Below are 16789 nucleotides of genomic sequence, written 5' to 3' on the forward strand. Positions count from 1 at the left end.
TCGAGGATGAATTTTCTGTAAGGGAGGAAGAATATAACACCCCAAATTTTTAAATAATTATTTTATGTTAATACAGACGAATTCATTAATATAATTGTTTAAGTGATCAGAATCAACCTTCTTCTTCCTCCCAACCATCGCAGTGATATTTAGTGGATTTGTGAGTAGATATTAATTTTATTTATAATTTCAATATTATTACATATTCAAGACATACCCATACATTTACCTATAAATATATGTATATAGCTAAATCTTAGGCACAGATTATATTGCATCTTTATTTAATGAAATTGTTATGGGTGTCACCTTAAGGTAATTTGGAGCTGTGTGCGTGTCAGCATGCGTGTAATATGATATTGGATATGGGTACGATGGGTAGAATGGTTAGAGCTTGACTTGCTGGAACCCGATCCTTTTTATGGACAAGTCAGGGTAAGAACGGCTTTGAGTAGTTGGATAAGCTCACTACTCTACTTCCATGCTTGCTTTCAGTAGATATTTTTAAACACTGAATAAGTAACAATCACTTGTACGGGTAATTATTTAATCGGTTTGACTCCACATAATTAATATCCACTGACTGTTAATCTTCTGTCAGCTTGAGCTATTGGCTTGATCACATTAAATTAGCAATTTAATTTAATATTTTAAACTCATTAATTAACTATAGTCTAAAAATATTAAAATTAAATTATGATGTAAACAATAATATCACACGTATTGTGATTTGGTTGATCTGGTGCACCAGATCATATTTAAAAAAAAAAAACAAAAACTAAATCATACTTGTTAAAAAAAAAAAAAAAGCAAAAACTAAATTACACTTGTGACACAGTGCACTGAGACCATATAATCTCTGGATCTAGAGAAGTGTGTATTCCTTTCTTTTATCAATTGCCACCTACTCAATGTATGAATTATGGGTCGTGCTTTAGAGTGGATATCTTTATCATTTGTGTTCAACAACCGTGCCACTTGGGTTTCTTTCTTGTCCATGCTTTAGTTATTCGAATTTCAAATGACTTTAAGAATACGTTAATTTTAGTGCCTCTTGAAATTGCCTACACATGGCGCGAATTGGAGAGCCACTTAGCCTATTTATATGTTCTTTTTACTCAAGCTCATAATTTACCCAAGTATACTGGCATAATCCAGCAACCAATCAACCATTCCACGCGTGCTAACAAAAAGTCGGTTTCAAGGGATGCGCATTTTGACAGTGCACCTCTTTCTTCGGCTTCTTAAGTCCTCTGTACATGTCGGGTTTGTTAGCTCGAGTAACAGACATTACCACAATTGTATTTCAAACTATAATTGAATTCTATCCCTAATTGCCTCATTCACTGTTAACAGACAAAGATATGAATCGATTGAAAATGTGAATAGAGAATTTGTTTCACGGCCAGGGAAAAATTCTCTCTATAAAGAGAACATAGGCCTTTCATTAACTCACTAAATTATTAATAAAGAAATATTCCAAACATCTTAAATGAATTATACTAATGAAATTGAATTCTATCCCATGATTTGATCTAAAGACAACCCAAGATTTCCACTCCAGCCATTGCAGCTAAAATATCCATTTCTAACTGAGACTAGTAGATTATCAACTTAAGCATTTGCTCCGAATATTTCACCTGGAGCAGCGGCAAAATATTACCTCAAGATTACATCCCTAATTGGAACAAAAATCGTCTTCCTAATCATTTCCCAAGCTTGTGCTAACTTGAACTGCATCAGTATTGATGGAAGTGAGGCGTGGACCACGCAAGCAAAACACCTGCCCACATGTGCAAATTCCTAGTAAGCATAGTCCAGACGTCTAATTACACCTGCAGTAACTGACGTTATATGAAGGAATTTGGCACCCCAGTCCTGAGCTCCATTTTCACTGTATCACACAAGGCAAGTTTTACCCTGGTTATACGAGTGGCAGAAACCGTTCTTGCAGGTTATAGCTTCTACGTTACTGTCCCATTTGACCAGTACAAAGCTAGAAAAATGAGAATCACACCTTGGCAGAGAAATTTTGATTCTCACATTTTCTTCTTAGTGATTCTGCAAGGCATCAGAACCAGATAAAGCTTCAAACTATTTTCCAAAATCAATCTCCAAATAGATTTAATATACCATTACAGGAGTGTAAATATGTAATTGCATATTATGAACCATCGAAGGACTGGTGCTGAAAGGAGCACAGCACAAGGATTCAGGGCTACCTCTAACTACATGTATAGCAGTTATAGGTTGATGCTTTAAAAATTATGAAAAGAAAAGTCTTATGCTCTTTGCAGTTCTCCAAAAATTGGTAAAAATCCCATATTATTGAGGCAACAGTATCATGTTGTAAAATTTCATGAAATACTTCAATGCAACTCTAATCTGCCTAGTCTTTGAACAGACCAACACCTTATAACCCTTGCTCCCCCTGTTTTAGCATTGATAAGAACTCAGACCATGCTTAGAGCAATACTATCATACAATACGCTAAATGAAATACTGGTGTGCAATACGCTAAAATTATAATCTACCTAAACTTTCAATTAAAATGATAAAACCGTTTGTTCTCCTTGTTTAGGAGTTGCTCTTCAACTTAACAATGCAATCTAGTCTGCTAGAAAAGAAAAGGCCATTTATATATGTGACAGGTAAAAATTTTATTTGATGACAATCACAGCTCCAAGTTAGATCCTTCAAGGAGATAATATGACTAGATATATGCTACATTAATTCATCAAATCTGGTTCGACTATAATCTATATAGACAAAAACACACAAATTGGATGCACAAATAGGCTTTGCATCCTTTTTATTTTCATATATAATTTCCAAAAGAAATTTGGTTTTATGTTAGTGATGTTTGAAGGTCTTCAATGTACAAGATTCAGATATTGAGTTTAGCGATATGCATTCACAAGCCCAATTAAAAACACAAATATTTTGTCCTGAATATTGTGGAAGTATTGTGTTGCCAAAATCTATTGTATCATTGAGCTGAATCACACAAGGAAGAGTAGTGCTAGTTGACCAAGTGCATAAGTAGTGCATTCCTTTCATTTTACTCCACTTTCACAAAAAAATTAAAAACTTAGGCTCTGATACCATTCAGGGGAACCTGCTACCAAAGAGCTACTTAGGAATTTTTTTTCTCCTCATTAGGAATTTTTTTTTCTTTGTTTTCTAATTTCTTTCAACTTCTCGTATTCTTTGAGATAATAAGAGCTAACTAAAAAACCCAATGTTTTCTTTTATTGAGAATTACGAGAAAGTAATTCTCAAATTCACCCTGCCTAAGAGTCAATTCTTTATGTATCTATAATAACTTTTAATTAAAAAACAGATAATTAATCAATAAAATTTTAAAATCCTACTATTGGATCCTTAATCGCAATGTTGGAACAAGTCCCACATAGATAGTATACAAGAAAAATAAAAGGCATAAAAGTGTTGGCAAACCAAACTAATGGAGAGGCCAATTTCAAGCCCAACTTAGAACGGAGACTTGTTTGTGTATTAATCAACACTCCTTGGCCCTTGATTTCAACATGTACCGATCAAGATGAAAATAATCAAAATGAGGATAATCATTGGTTATGTAGGTGTCAAGCAAACGCACCAAGCTTTTCAAAAAAGTGAATAATTGTTCAAATTGCGAGTTAACTCATACGATTTTATGAGTTAGAATTACCAAAACGAGTCAAAACATATGTTAAATTACAATCAAGTAAAATCATATTAAAAACAACACAATTTTACAAGTTTACGATTATACGCTTTTACAATTTTATAGATTTAAAATTTTACAACTAAAAATATTTCCGTTTAATTTATCAAAATCATTATCATTTGTTTATTTTAAAATAAATTCTAGAATTTTTTAAGTTTTTAAATAAGTAATAACTATTATTTTTTGAACAACTCTGTTACACCTCAATTATAATAAATATGATCCAATTTCTATATATTATTCATCAAATATTTCCATTATTTGTATTTACATTTTCTCAAAGTTAAAAACTTGGAATCATACTTTCAAATATGAAGTTTATGTATATATATATATATATATATATATATATATATATATATATATATATATATATATGTATGTGTGCGTGTGTGTATAATTTTAATTATTCTCATATTGATAACTTGGTGAAAAAAATATTTCGTTTAAAACTAAAATAATTTAAATATAAAACTTAACAATATATTAGAAAGCTTTTTATAACCTCTTATGCCTAAGTGCATATGAAAGTTTATTTATGTATTTATATAAATATGATTTTTTTTAAAAGGTAATTTAAATAAGTTGTAAAATCGCATAATTTTACTGTTCGATTTTATAGCCCCTTCTCCAATTCTAGGTTAAAAAAGCGAGCTTGACAACCTTGAGTGAAAACAATTAAACTCTTTTTTTTTTAATTTGAGAAATTTTTGAATTTTATATCTTCATTATAAAGCTTCTCAAATTTTTAATCCTAGACAATTTGGTTAATATTTATGAAATTTTTTGTTCATGCAAGGCAAAATAAGATCCCACAGTCTAAGATTTGCACTTAACCCTTATTGTCTAGTTTCATTAAAGCTAGACCTCAAAGCCAATTTATTTGAGCACTTTGATTGGAAGACACATCTTACCATGAACAGTAGTCCAACAACAAAAGCTTTAACTTCTGTCTAAGCTCATCACCAACACCACAAATTTGATTTGAAGGATCTTTTGTTTCATGCATGCCCTTTCTATTTTCTCCTAATTACCAAGACCTACAAACGCTTCTTCTTTTAGATAGTTAAGGAGAGTACTAAGGTATATAGTAGCAAAAACTCACAAATAAAGGCTTAAAAAAAACCTATAATATTATTTTTGTTTCATTCACTCAAATAAGGAGCAATTTACAGAGGAAATACAACAGCTAGTGTTCCTACTAATGTTTGCTAGCTCAAAAGCAAAAAATAATTGTTTAAATGCAAATAGTAGATTATCTATGTCTCTAATTTTATTACCCAAGTGGCTACAAGGGTAATAATTCACAAGAATCTAACCTTTACAAGTAAAACAAAGTAAGCTCTTTCCTCCCAACACGACATTAAGTCAATTCATGTAGATAAAAATTTAATTACATTGAATGTTCTAAGAAAGGCAATTCCTCAATAATTCATGCTATGGCTAACATCATGCATAACATTTTTACACTCTATTTGGGAGAGGCACATGGAGGTCTTTTAAAGTTAAGTAAGGTAATGAAAAGTAAGGTATTAAAATCTCTCTAACCTACCAATTTGGTGGGTTAAAAAAGTAGGGATTTTGGAGGTTTTAAAACCTTCAAAAACCTTAACCCCCCTGAAAACCCTATTTCCAAATAAGACACCTATGTACCTATTACTTAAAAAATTATATCTTACCTCTAAAAACTTCTACCCAATGGTAATCACTTCATTTGTGATCACCAAGAATATCCACTTTCATATCATCTTTTCTACACTAGAGTATCTTAGTTAGCTTATCTGCAAAGTGTTGTTTTCTATGCTTTGTTGTCTTCTTCCAAATCTTATTTTCATATTTGAAATTTAGACTAGGATCCTTATCAATTAGGCTTAAGAATAATTTCATTGATTTTCACATCCTCTATGAAACATCTCCTTGTCTAAAATAAAGAGATTATTGGACAAAATGGAGGGAACCAATCTACCATCTCTACAAAGTGCATAGTCTGAACCATAAGCAATGGTGCGTAGTCTCCCACAGTTCTCACACTTGTGACCTCCCCCTCATATATGTCCTTAATAACATTTATATATTTAAGATAGACTGATTTCAATTGAAAATTTTCATTTTTTACTCAATCTCACCTTAAAATTGGAAAACAAATTCAATAAATATTTAACAACTCCAACATCAAAAATATATATTTTTTGAAAACATTTTCTTTATAGAAGTATTAAAAAACTCTTAAAAAATATTAGAAATTATTTATATAAAATATCAACGAATAAAATACCATAAATAGCTACCAACACCTCACATGATCCTTTATTGCACGTGTTTCTCACATTTCAGATTTGTGTCAAATTGAGACTATTGGAATTTGATGAGATTTTACTTTAATTTACGGGATATGCTTATGAGAAAATAATGCAATTGATTAGCTTAATTAGTGCTTGTATTAAGGAGTGATTTAAGGAATGCTATATATCTTGTATCTTCCATTATAAATATGGACTCTTATATATTATGCTAAGGACAAGAAAATAAAAATGTAATCCTTTGAGGTTCATTTCAATTCTCTCATTTTCTCTCTCTTTTCTTCTTTCTTTCTAAAACTCAACATGGTATCAGAATCTGCAAAAAAATTTAGGGTTTTTTCTTTCTTATTATCCTCCTTCTTCACAAAGCTATGGGATTGGGTCCTAAAAGCTATTTTCCTTTTTTAGGATTTGAGTTCCAAAGCTATAGGTTTTAGTCCTAAGCTATTCATCTTCCTTTACTTCTTTTTTCTTTCTTATTGCCCTCCTTCTTCACAAAGTTATGGGTTTAAGTCCTAAAAGGTATTTTCCTTTTTCAGGATTTGAGTTCCAAAGCTATAGGTTTTAGTCCCAACCTATTCATCTTCCTTTACTTTTCTTTCTTCATGATTTGAGAGTCTAGGGTTGAAGTCCCTATTTCTTCTTCTCCTTCATCAGAGCCTAGGGTTTGAGTGCAGCTATTTTTCGGCCATATTCTCATTCTTCTTCATTTTAGCCAAGGGTTTGAGTCCCAAAGTTATTTTTCTCCCAAATTCTCATTCTTGTCGAGATATCCATAACTTCAGCAAAAATCTCATCAAGGGTTATAAGAAAATCATGCAATTGATTTGTGCGATTGCTTGTATTAAGGAGTGATTTAAGAAATGCCATATATCTCGTATCTTCCATTATAAATATGGAGCCTTATGTATTATGCTAAGGACAAGAAAATGAAAATGTAATCCTTTGAGATTAATTCCAATTCTCTCCCTTTCCCTCCCTTTTTTTCTTTCTTTCTAAAAACTCAACAGAGACATTTTGACAAGTTTAAGGTAAAATTAACCGAAAAAATGGTTGTGTTTAATTGAGTCTCCATGCCAAATTTAAGGAACAAATTGTCCTTCTATCCTTTTAGATTGTTAGCACATTAATGGAGTGTGACGACGATTTTAAGATTCAATATACTTGTTAGATATGGAATGTCCTTTCTTTTTCACTTAAATAACTCATTTAATCTCAAAAAGTCAATAATCAAGATCTTAGTTAGGTGAAAAATATTAGACAAAGTTAATTAACAAAGCTCTTCATATTGAGTTCTTTTAAGTTGTTCAGGAGAAAGTAGCTTACAATCCAAACTATGCATTTCTCATTGGTCCAAAGATCTTTTTGTTTCCAAATGGACACGTTTCATAAAGGACATGACACTCTCGAGTCATAGAGAACAATATGTAGATAAACTAATAAAGATGCTCCAATCCAAAGAACATAGAATGGAAATCCTTGTTGAACACTTAGAAATGAAGTGATTAAAAATTTCGTCTATGATGTCAAGCTCAACATAAATAAATGAGGACTCACTTTTCATAGAGCATCCAATAAAATTAAAGGAGCATCCAATAAAATTAAAGTTGCATCTATTGGAACTACTTTAATGTGAAGAAAAACGAACAAAAGGTCAATTTGCCCTTAATCTGGTCAACAAGATTCTATTAAACCCAACAGGTTGGGTTAACTAAACTCTAAACTTGGCAAAAGTGGCCAATTGACTCCAATTTCCTAGAAGCGTGATACAAGCACTCTAAAATGAATAAAAAATTCTAGAAAATTCTGGTGTTTTACAATTTAATCACGCATTTCATGCTCTCTCCAATTACCCCTTTCCTTCCTATCTTCACCAACCCCCTTTACAACCACCACCACCATTACAACCACCCTCGTTAACTACTCATACAGTCTTGCCCCATCCCAAAGTCCAACCTTCTCCCCTCATCAACTATCCCCACCTTTACCCGTCTCTCTCTCCCTACATATACATATGGAACTAGAGTGCCTTTCTTCTTCCTCAATGAGTGGGGTCGAACCTTAAGGCTAAATGGACAATCAAGATGGACAACTCCTTGAATGGGAAGTCTAAAAATTTCAATTCTACCACCTTTTTGTTATAAATTTTGATAGTTTCTATTAGAGTTGTCATTATCTACAAAATTAGCATCAAAGATTGAAACAGATCTTAACTGGGAGAGAATTGGGTTATCACATATTTGCCATATTGGATTCCATCAAAAAATGGGTAAAAGTAGCAGATTGTAAAGATTATTCGATCTCTTGTATCTATTGAGTTACCGTCATTGGATTTGGCCGTGATGATTTTGGTTGGGGGGTTTTGTGGGTTTTGATTTAAGTTCTTAGAGAGAGAATAAATGGGTCTTTAAGAGAGATGAGAAAACGTTTGTGTAAGAAAGAAAGCAGAGCTAGCAAACGCGGCTATAATGAGAAATTGAAAAGCTTTGGACCTATTCACTTATAAAAAATTGGAGTAATTTTCTACAAAAGTTTTCTAAGAAAACTAAAAAAACAGAGCTTTCGTGGTCACAGGTGTCAGTTTTCTCTGTGTAGAATAGAAAAATTAGTTTTCCAGTTTTCCAAAATTTAAGATTGGGAAAGCTTTAAATTGTTTTCCACTGTTTTCCTTTATAACAAAAATTATATTTTCCAAACTACAAACAATAACTTTTTTGCAACTAAAATTATACTATAATTTTTTATAATTACAAATTGAGTAATTGTTTATAAAAAAAAAATTATTTATAATGATATAATCATATTATCATAAAATAAATGAATAACAAATATTAAAAATAAATTAAGTTTCAAATACATTTTATAATATTATATTTTTTAATTATGAAATATATAAATAATTTTTTTATCTCATTTTCTATTATTTGTACGTGAACATGTTTTCCCTTTTTTCCTTGTTTAATTATAGGTGAAAATGTTTCCCCTTTTTTCCTTGTTTTTTATAGAAAACGAACATTGGAGTTTTTTTAAAAAAATGGAAAACAGAAAACTATTTTCCACAAATAAACAAGCCTTAAGATTTTTCAAAGGATGACAAAGAGAAGTAGCAATCAAAGATTTTTTATGTTTTGGTATTCATAGGGAGATAATTGGAAAATACCAATATTTTGTATTCATTTACTCGCTATTTTAGTGTTTGTATCACACATTCCAGGGAATTGAAATTGGGATCGATTGACTACTTTTGCTAACTTTATAATACAATTGACTTTTTGTATCACAAACGTTCGGGGTAATTGGGGCCTTTTGACAATTGTGCTAACTTTAAAGTCTAATTGACTTGAATTTTGCCATTTGGGTTTAATTAAACCTTATTGCTAATATTATAACGCAAATTGATCTTTTGTCAAAGAAAAAAAATGTGCCCTATCTTATATATAAGACAAGATTCATGTAAATTATTGTCCTTGTAAGAAATAGGAAAACAACACTAAAGACACCAATTGCCTACTATTTCCATGTGAACAATTATTTTTGCTTTTCAGCTAACAATGTTCAGGTCAAGAATTGTTAAGTTTTATCCAAATATAACTCCTTATTTGAGCAAAAGGAGCAAAACTAATATTAGAGTTTCTTTCAAGTTTTTCTTTGAGTTCTTGTTAATATGTATTTTGATACTCTCCATAATAGTCTAAAAGGAGATATTATGAATCTTTATAATATAAATTGATGTTGGTGATGATCTTGTAGATAAGCTGAAGCTACTACAGAAGATTAGTAAACGATCATTCACAGCTAAGGTATATACTTTTATAAATGTTTGTTAGAATCCTTTAATTAAAGCATTAGCTGAAAATTACGAATCCCTTAATTAGTGCATTAGCTGTAAATAAGGAATATTTCTATTTATTAGCCTTTATTGTTTTCCTATTTAGATTTTAGTCTTTGTGTATAAATTAGAATAATTATAAATCCATTTGTACAATGAAATACAAATAGAAAAACTTAATTTTCTCTAATTTCAATATGGTATCAAAGCTAAGCCAACTATTCTTAGCGTGAAAAGTACCAAAAAAGTTAGGGTTTGTGTGGGTAAGCCTAAAAGGCAGGTCTATTGAGGGAGGTGAGTGTCACCGCCCACCCAAGGAGGAAGAACAGCAGGTCACCGGCGCTCGCTCGAAGTATCGCCGTCATCCGGTAAGGCACGTCACACGCTATCAGAAGGGTGCGCCCCCAGTAACACGCGCCTTCGCGTGAAGCCATTTCCGGTCAGTTTTTCTGGCCGTTTCTCCTTGCCGCCATCTTCCTTACTTTTTGCGCCCCTGATCCACCTGTTTCCCTCAGCTAGTTTGCACTTTTATTTTTTGGGTTTCTCTTTAACACAGTATTTGTCTTTATTTTTATTTAAATGGTTGATGGGAAGAAGGAAATCTCAAAAAAAAAAGGCGGATTTTATTAGTGATAACCCCTCTTTACAAATTAATCTCGTAAAATTGGATGGAATGAATTTTTGGCATGGTCTAGATCATGTCTGTTATTCATTCAAGCTAGAGGACTACTGGGGTATATCACTGGAAGTAAGAAAAAACCAGAAACTGCGAATTCTATCTACAATAAGTGGGAATCAAAGAACTCTCTTGTTATGTCATGGCTCATCAATTCCATGCAACCTCATATAGCTCATGAATATTTGCTACTGGATAGTGCAGCTACCATTGGGGGTGCAATCTCTCAGACTTATTCTCAAGTTGGAAACAATGCACAAGTGTATGAGCTTAGAAATAAGGTTCGTGATTTGAAACAGGATGAAATAACTGTTGCTCAGTATTATGCAGAATTGAGTGTTCTACGGCAGGAACTAGATTTCTACCAGGACTTTCAAGCTTCATGTCCAGATGATGCAGGTAAGTTCCAAAAACTGATTGAGAAAAAGCAGATCTATAATTTTCTTACTGGGTTAAATGGGGAATATGATCAGATTCGAGGCCAAGTACTTGAGAAGGATCCTTTACCTACCTTGAGACAGACATACTCTTATGTTCAGCAGGAGGAGAGTAGAAGGAGTGTCATAGTTCATTTTGTGTCTGTTGATAAGGCAGGGCTAATTGCTAATTCTTCACGAGAACAATCACATGGTCCATCAAATAAGGATTAGCTCCATTGCGACTATTGCGGAAAAACCAAGCATACTAAGGAACACTGTTGGAAACTACATGGTCGCCCAGCCAAAGGACGTGGAGGAAAAAGAATGAGCTGCGCTAGATCACAAGCTAATGTATCTAAGGCTTTAGATCCCTCTGAAGATACTGCTACTACTGGGATGTTTTCCACTGAAGAGGTACAAACTTTAAGGCGATTGCTATCACAACTTGAATCGCAATCAACTATAGTTGCCTCTTCCAACTTCGTCAACTCAGGTAATGCTCTTCTTGGCAATCTTAATAATTCTTTTTGGGTTACAGATTCTGGAGCAAACAAGCATATGATAGACTCTTCAAATAATTTCATATCCTATTCTCCATGTTTAGGCAAAGAAAAAGTCCGCACTGCAGATGAATCTTTATCTAATGTTTCCGGAACAAATTCTATTAAAAGCACTACTATTATAAGTCTCATTTCTGTTTTTCATATGCAGAAACTATTAACCTTCTATCTGTCAATTCTATCACAAAAGCTCTCAACTGCAAAATTGAATTTTTTTCCCACTCACTGCATTTTTCAGGAATTGATAACAGGAAGAACGATTAGCAATGGTAGATTGCAAGATGGGCTATATCTACTAAATGACTATGTTGGCCAGGCTATGTTGGTGCAATCTAAGGGTGCTGAGGAAGAAATTATTCAATGGCATAGGAGACTAGGACATCCTTGATTTACTGTGTTAAGAGAAACTTTACCCTTTTTTATTTAAGCAATGCAAAACTGAATTGTTAGTATGTGATGCTTGTGAGTTTGCTAAACATATTAGACAATCTTATACTGCAATAAATAATAAGGTTTAGTTCATTTTATGATTAGCCTACTCAAACTATATCTTTATCGGATTATAGATGATTTGTGACCTTTATTGATTGTTGCAGTAGGTTAACTTAGGTATATTTAATGAAAGGAAAAAATGAAGTTTTTTTTCTTATTTTCAGCAGTTTCACAAAATGATTAAAACACAGTTCGATGTCCATATTAAAATACTGAGAACTGATAATAGTATAGAATATATGAATGACGTCTTTCAAGAGTATTTGAAATCTCATAGGATTTTACATCAAACTAGTTAGGTTAACACTAGTCCACAAAATGGAGTATCTGAGAGGAAAAATAGACACTTACTTGAAGTTGCTAAGTCTCTTATGTTTATCATGAATATTCCTAAACCTTACTGAGAGGATGCTATTCTTTTTGCTGCCTATCTTATTAACAGGATGCCCCTTCAGACATTGGAGTTTCAAGAGTCCTTTAGAGGTTTTGCAAAGTAAAAATTCATATATTTTCCCTCTAAAAGTCTTTGGATGTGTTTGCTTTGTTCATAAACTTAATAGTGGGAAGTTAGAACCTCGGGCCCTCAAATGTGTCTTTGTTGGTTATTCCAATACTCAGAAGTAGTATAGGTGTTATCACCCACCTACACGAAAATATTTTGTGAGCATGGATGTTACCTTCAGAGAATTTGAATATTATTTTCATCCACCTCTTTAATGGAAGTTTAGGAAGGAAGAGGTGTCATTCCCTTCATCTTCATCCTCTCCTGATCTTCATTTTCACAATCTAAATTTTGAGCTTAGACCCAACAATGATACTCAAGGATAGTCACCTAAATCTCAAGGGAGACTAAATAGGCCAAATTTGAGATTATATACTCGGCGTAACAAGACAAATATAGCCATCAAGCAGAAGACTGCCGATCAATTGGAAACTTTGGATTCAATTCCTAGACATCCTAAGGTATGTGATGAGTCTCCTTTGGTTCCTGATGAGTCTCAGTCTGCTCTTCCCTCTTCTAATAATGATCTTGATATTCCTATTGCTCTTAGAAAATGTGTTAGAACCTGTACTAAATATCCCATCTCTAACTTCATTTCCTATGATTCTTTGTCTCCATCCTATAGAGCCTTTCTATTATCTGTTTCCGTTGTTTCTATCCCACAATATTGGAAGAAAGCATGTCTTGATCCAAAATGAAAGGCAGCCATGGTGGAGATGAAAGCTTTGGCAAAAAATGAGACATAGAAACTCTCCCACTGAAAAAGAAGCCAGTTGGATGCAAATGGGTGTTCATTGTGAAGCATAGAGCAGATGGTTCAATTGAAAGGTATAAGACCAGGTTGGTAGCAAAAGGCTTCTCACAGACATATGGGGTAGATTACCAAGGAACCTTTGCTCCTGTTGCTAAAATGAATACCATCAGAATTTTACTATCATGTGCAGCAAATCTTTAGTGGAGCCTACAATAGTTTGATATAAAAAATGTCTTTCCATATAGTGACTTAGAAGAAGAAGTGTATATGAAAATTCCTCCAGGGTTTGAGGATGAAAAAATCAGAATAAAAGTATGCAGATTGAAGGCGGCTTTGTATGGTTTAAAACAGTCACCTAGGGAATGGTTTGACAAGTTTAGTAAAACAATGACTTCCTTTGGATACTACCAAAGTAATGCTGATCACACCTTATTTATAAAACATTGTAGAGATAAAATCACACTACTTATTGTCTATGGATGATATTGTAGTAACTGGTGATGATAAGGAAGAAATAGCTCATCTAAAGAAGCGGCTAGCATAAGAGTTTTAAATCAAAGATTTGAGAAAGCTAAAGTATTTTCTTGAAATAAAGGTTGCCAGATCAGATAAAGAAATTTTTATTTCTCCAAAGAAGTATATTCTGGATATGTTGAAAAAAACAAGAATGTTGAGCTGTAAACCAACAGAGTCTTCCCATTGAAACAAATCATAAATTGCAAGCTAGAGTTGGAAAATTAATAGATATAGGGAGATATCAGAGATTGATTGGTAGACTGATTTATCTTTCACACACTAGACCAAACATAGCATATGCAGTGAGTTTAGTGAGCCAATATATGCATGATCCTCGCGAATCTCATTTGAAGGCTGTTTTCCGCATCTTACGATGCTTAAAATCTGCACCTAGGAAAGAACTTATGTTCTCAAAGCATGGCCACCTTCAGATTAAGGCCTTTATAGATGCAGATTGGGCTGAATCTCTTAATGATAAGAGATCAACATTAGGATATTGTACTTTTATTGGTGATAATCTAGTTACCTAAAGAAGTAAGAAGCAGAATGAGACAGCTAGATCCAGTGCAAAGGCTGAATTCAGAGCAATGGCTCAAGGTATCTATGAGTTACTGTGGTTGCGGAAGTTGGAGGAATTAGAACTGGTAGAAGCTAGTGGTTTGTCTTTATTTTGTGATAACAAAGCTGCCATCAGTATAGTTCACAATCCAGTTCAGTATTATCGAACCAAGCATATAGAGATTGATAAACACATCATAAAAGGAAAAATTGTGGATGGTTCGTTCAGTGTCTTCTACGTGGGTTCGCAAGATCAGTTAGTTGATGTGTTTACAAAGGGATTAAGTTGTAAGGTGTTTCATACCCTAGTTTGCGAGTTGGGCATATGCAATAGACATAAACCAACTTGAGAGGGAGCATTAGAATCCTTTAATTAGTGCATTAGCTGTAAATTAGAAATCTCTTAATTAGTGCATTAGCTGTAACTTAGGAATATTTGTATTTATCAGCCTTTATTTTTTTCCTATTTAGATTTTAGTCTTTGTGTATAAATTAGAATAATTGTAAATCAATTTGTACAGTGAAATACAAATAGAAACACTTAATTTTCTCTAATTTCAACAATGTTTATCATTTATGTCTTCTAATCAAAGTGCAAAAAAAAAAAAAAAGGCTTTAAGGTTTAGCTTTAAATTAAAGTAGACAAAGAGAGAGAGGGGGGGGGGGGGTGTTGTTTACGGAAGTTAAGTGCAACAACTCTTAGATTGCAGTATCTTATTTTTGCCGTGTATGAAACAAAGAATTTCACAAATATTAACTAAATTGCTAGCATCAAAAGACTGAGAAGGCTTTCCCATGAAGATATTGAATTCAAATTTTTTCCTTATATCAAGAACTTGAGTTTTACATTTTTAACTTTTATGAAATGCTTGGTGCATTTGCCCAACACCGAAATGACCAGATATTTTTCTCATTCTAACTACTTTATCTTGATCACTAATATGTAAGTATTTAGAAGTAGGATTGTTAAATTATATTGTTGATCGCCTTAATTCTCTAAATTGGTTTATTGAAGATTATTCTAGACATTTAAAGGATTGACTCTTAGGCAATGAATTTAAGAATTATTTTCCAAAGAAAAAAGAACGTTTGGACTTTGTTACTAACTTCATTATCCCAAAAAATACGGAAAGTTGAAAGAAATTAAAAAACAAAGAGAAAATCCTAAAAATATCCTTAAGTAACTCTTAATTTCGCCACTATATGAACATGCTCCCCTGAAGGGTATCAAAACCAAAAGATAGAATAATAGGAATTTTTCAAATTTCTTTGTGGAAAAAAAAAATTTGGACTTGAAATTTGAAATAATAGAAGTTAAGCAGAGCAAAATTGAGGGGGAAAAAAAGATGAGGAAAATCACTGCTGAAAAAGTGAACAATTACACACTATTCAAGCAGTTGGGCAACCATCTCTAGCATGACTCCAATTCATTATGCAAATGCTCAAATGAAGTCAATCCACAAGGACTATTGAGAGTTTGAACTCTCCTTAAGTTTTACTATTACTTTTGAAAAACAGATTTCAAGATTAAATCCCAAGAATTTTAGGGTTATGACTTCCTATATGTTCTCAGAAACTGATCAGGACTATTCAAACAAGCTCAAGAGACCCTTCCTAAAAGTCTATGAAAAAAAAAATAATTCTCCTATAATGCAATCTCTTCCAAGTTCAAAAACTTTCAAAAGGGTGTCACTCTTGGAAGATGATCCTACCAAGCTATCTTGATGATAAACTGGTACATTTTGAACTTGGCAGAAAGCTCTCTGCAATATATTTAAGGTGTTATTCGCCTTGAAATATTCATTTCTCCTAAGATGGTCCTCAACCTGTCTAAGAACTATATTTATTCTTATGTCTTTGACCTTCCAACAAGTATAATTATCTTCCCAAATTAAATTTGGTCTAACTTTCCGAATTCGAATAACATTTAGCACCATTATACCCTATTCCAAGGGTTAAAAACGTTCCCTTCTAGTCTTGTCCATAAACTTCCATGTGAGAATCTGGGTTGTGTCATCATGATATAAACAAAGTTTTAGGGGAAAAATTTAAATTCCTAAAGCCTTTAAAAGGTAGGAGGATATCTTGGTCATTTTCCTACCAACCATAGAAATATAGCCATAGTTGTCCAACTATATGCAGCAGTAACCAAAAGGAAACCCAACGAAGCCCACAACAATGGTACATTAATGGAGGATGGGGTGGCTAGCTGGATAGAATTGTGTGCATAATAAATAAAACCATGAAATCTGAATTAATATAATTCTATTGCAAGGGAGATGAGACTCTGCAATACCAACTCTTTCTTGAATGATAGCAGCACATTCAGGCCCACCACTTTTTTGCACATAGGAGAATATATCATGATACATCCCATTTGAAGGTTGAATTCCAGCATCCACCATCCATTCCAATACCTGCATTGTCAAATTTGCTGAGTTTTTCCATTCTTG

General features: G+C 32.8%; 1 protein-coding gene across 2 annotated transcripts in view; it reads right to left on the reverse strand.

Moving 5' to 3' along the window:
* Positions 1–1425: 1425 nt before the first annotated feature.
* Positions 1426–16789, reverse strand: part of LOC110642452 (pentatricopeptide repeat-containing protein At2g41720) — a 62000-nt gene continuing 46636 nt past the window's right edge. Inside the window, exons 9-10 of one of the 2 annotated variants that reach the window (XM_021794531.2) lie at positions 16633–16753; positions 1426–2061 (exon numbers count right to left, since the gene is read on the reverse strand). In XM_021794531.2, the coding sequence (XP_021650223.2) occupies positions 2012–2061; positions 16633–16753 (171 nt within the window). In that variant the 3' untranslated portion in view covers positions 1426–2011. The remainder of the gene's footprint in view (positions 2062–16632; positions 16754–16789) is intronic. The other variant, XM_021794532.2, reaches the window with a different exon arrangement.

This window comes from Hevea brasiliensis, chromosome 5 (assembly GCF_030052815.1).
Source record: "Hevea brasiliensis isolate MT/VB/25A 57/8 chromosome 5, ASM3005281v1, whole genome shotgun sequence".
Lineage (NCBI taxonomy): Eukaryota > Viridiplantae > Streptophyta > Magnoliopsida > Malpighiales > Euphorbiaceae > Hevea > Hevea brasiliensis.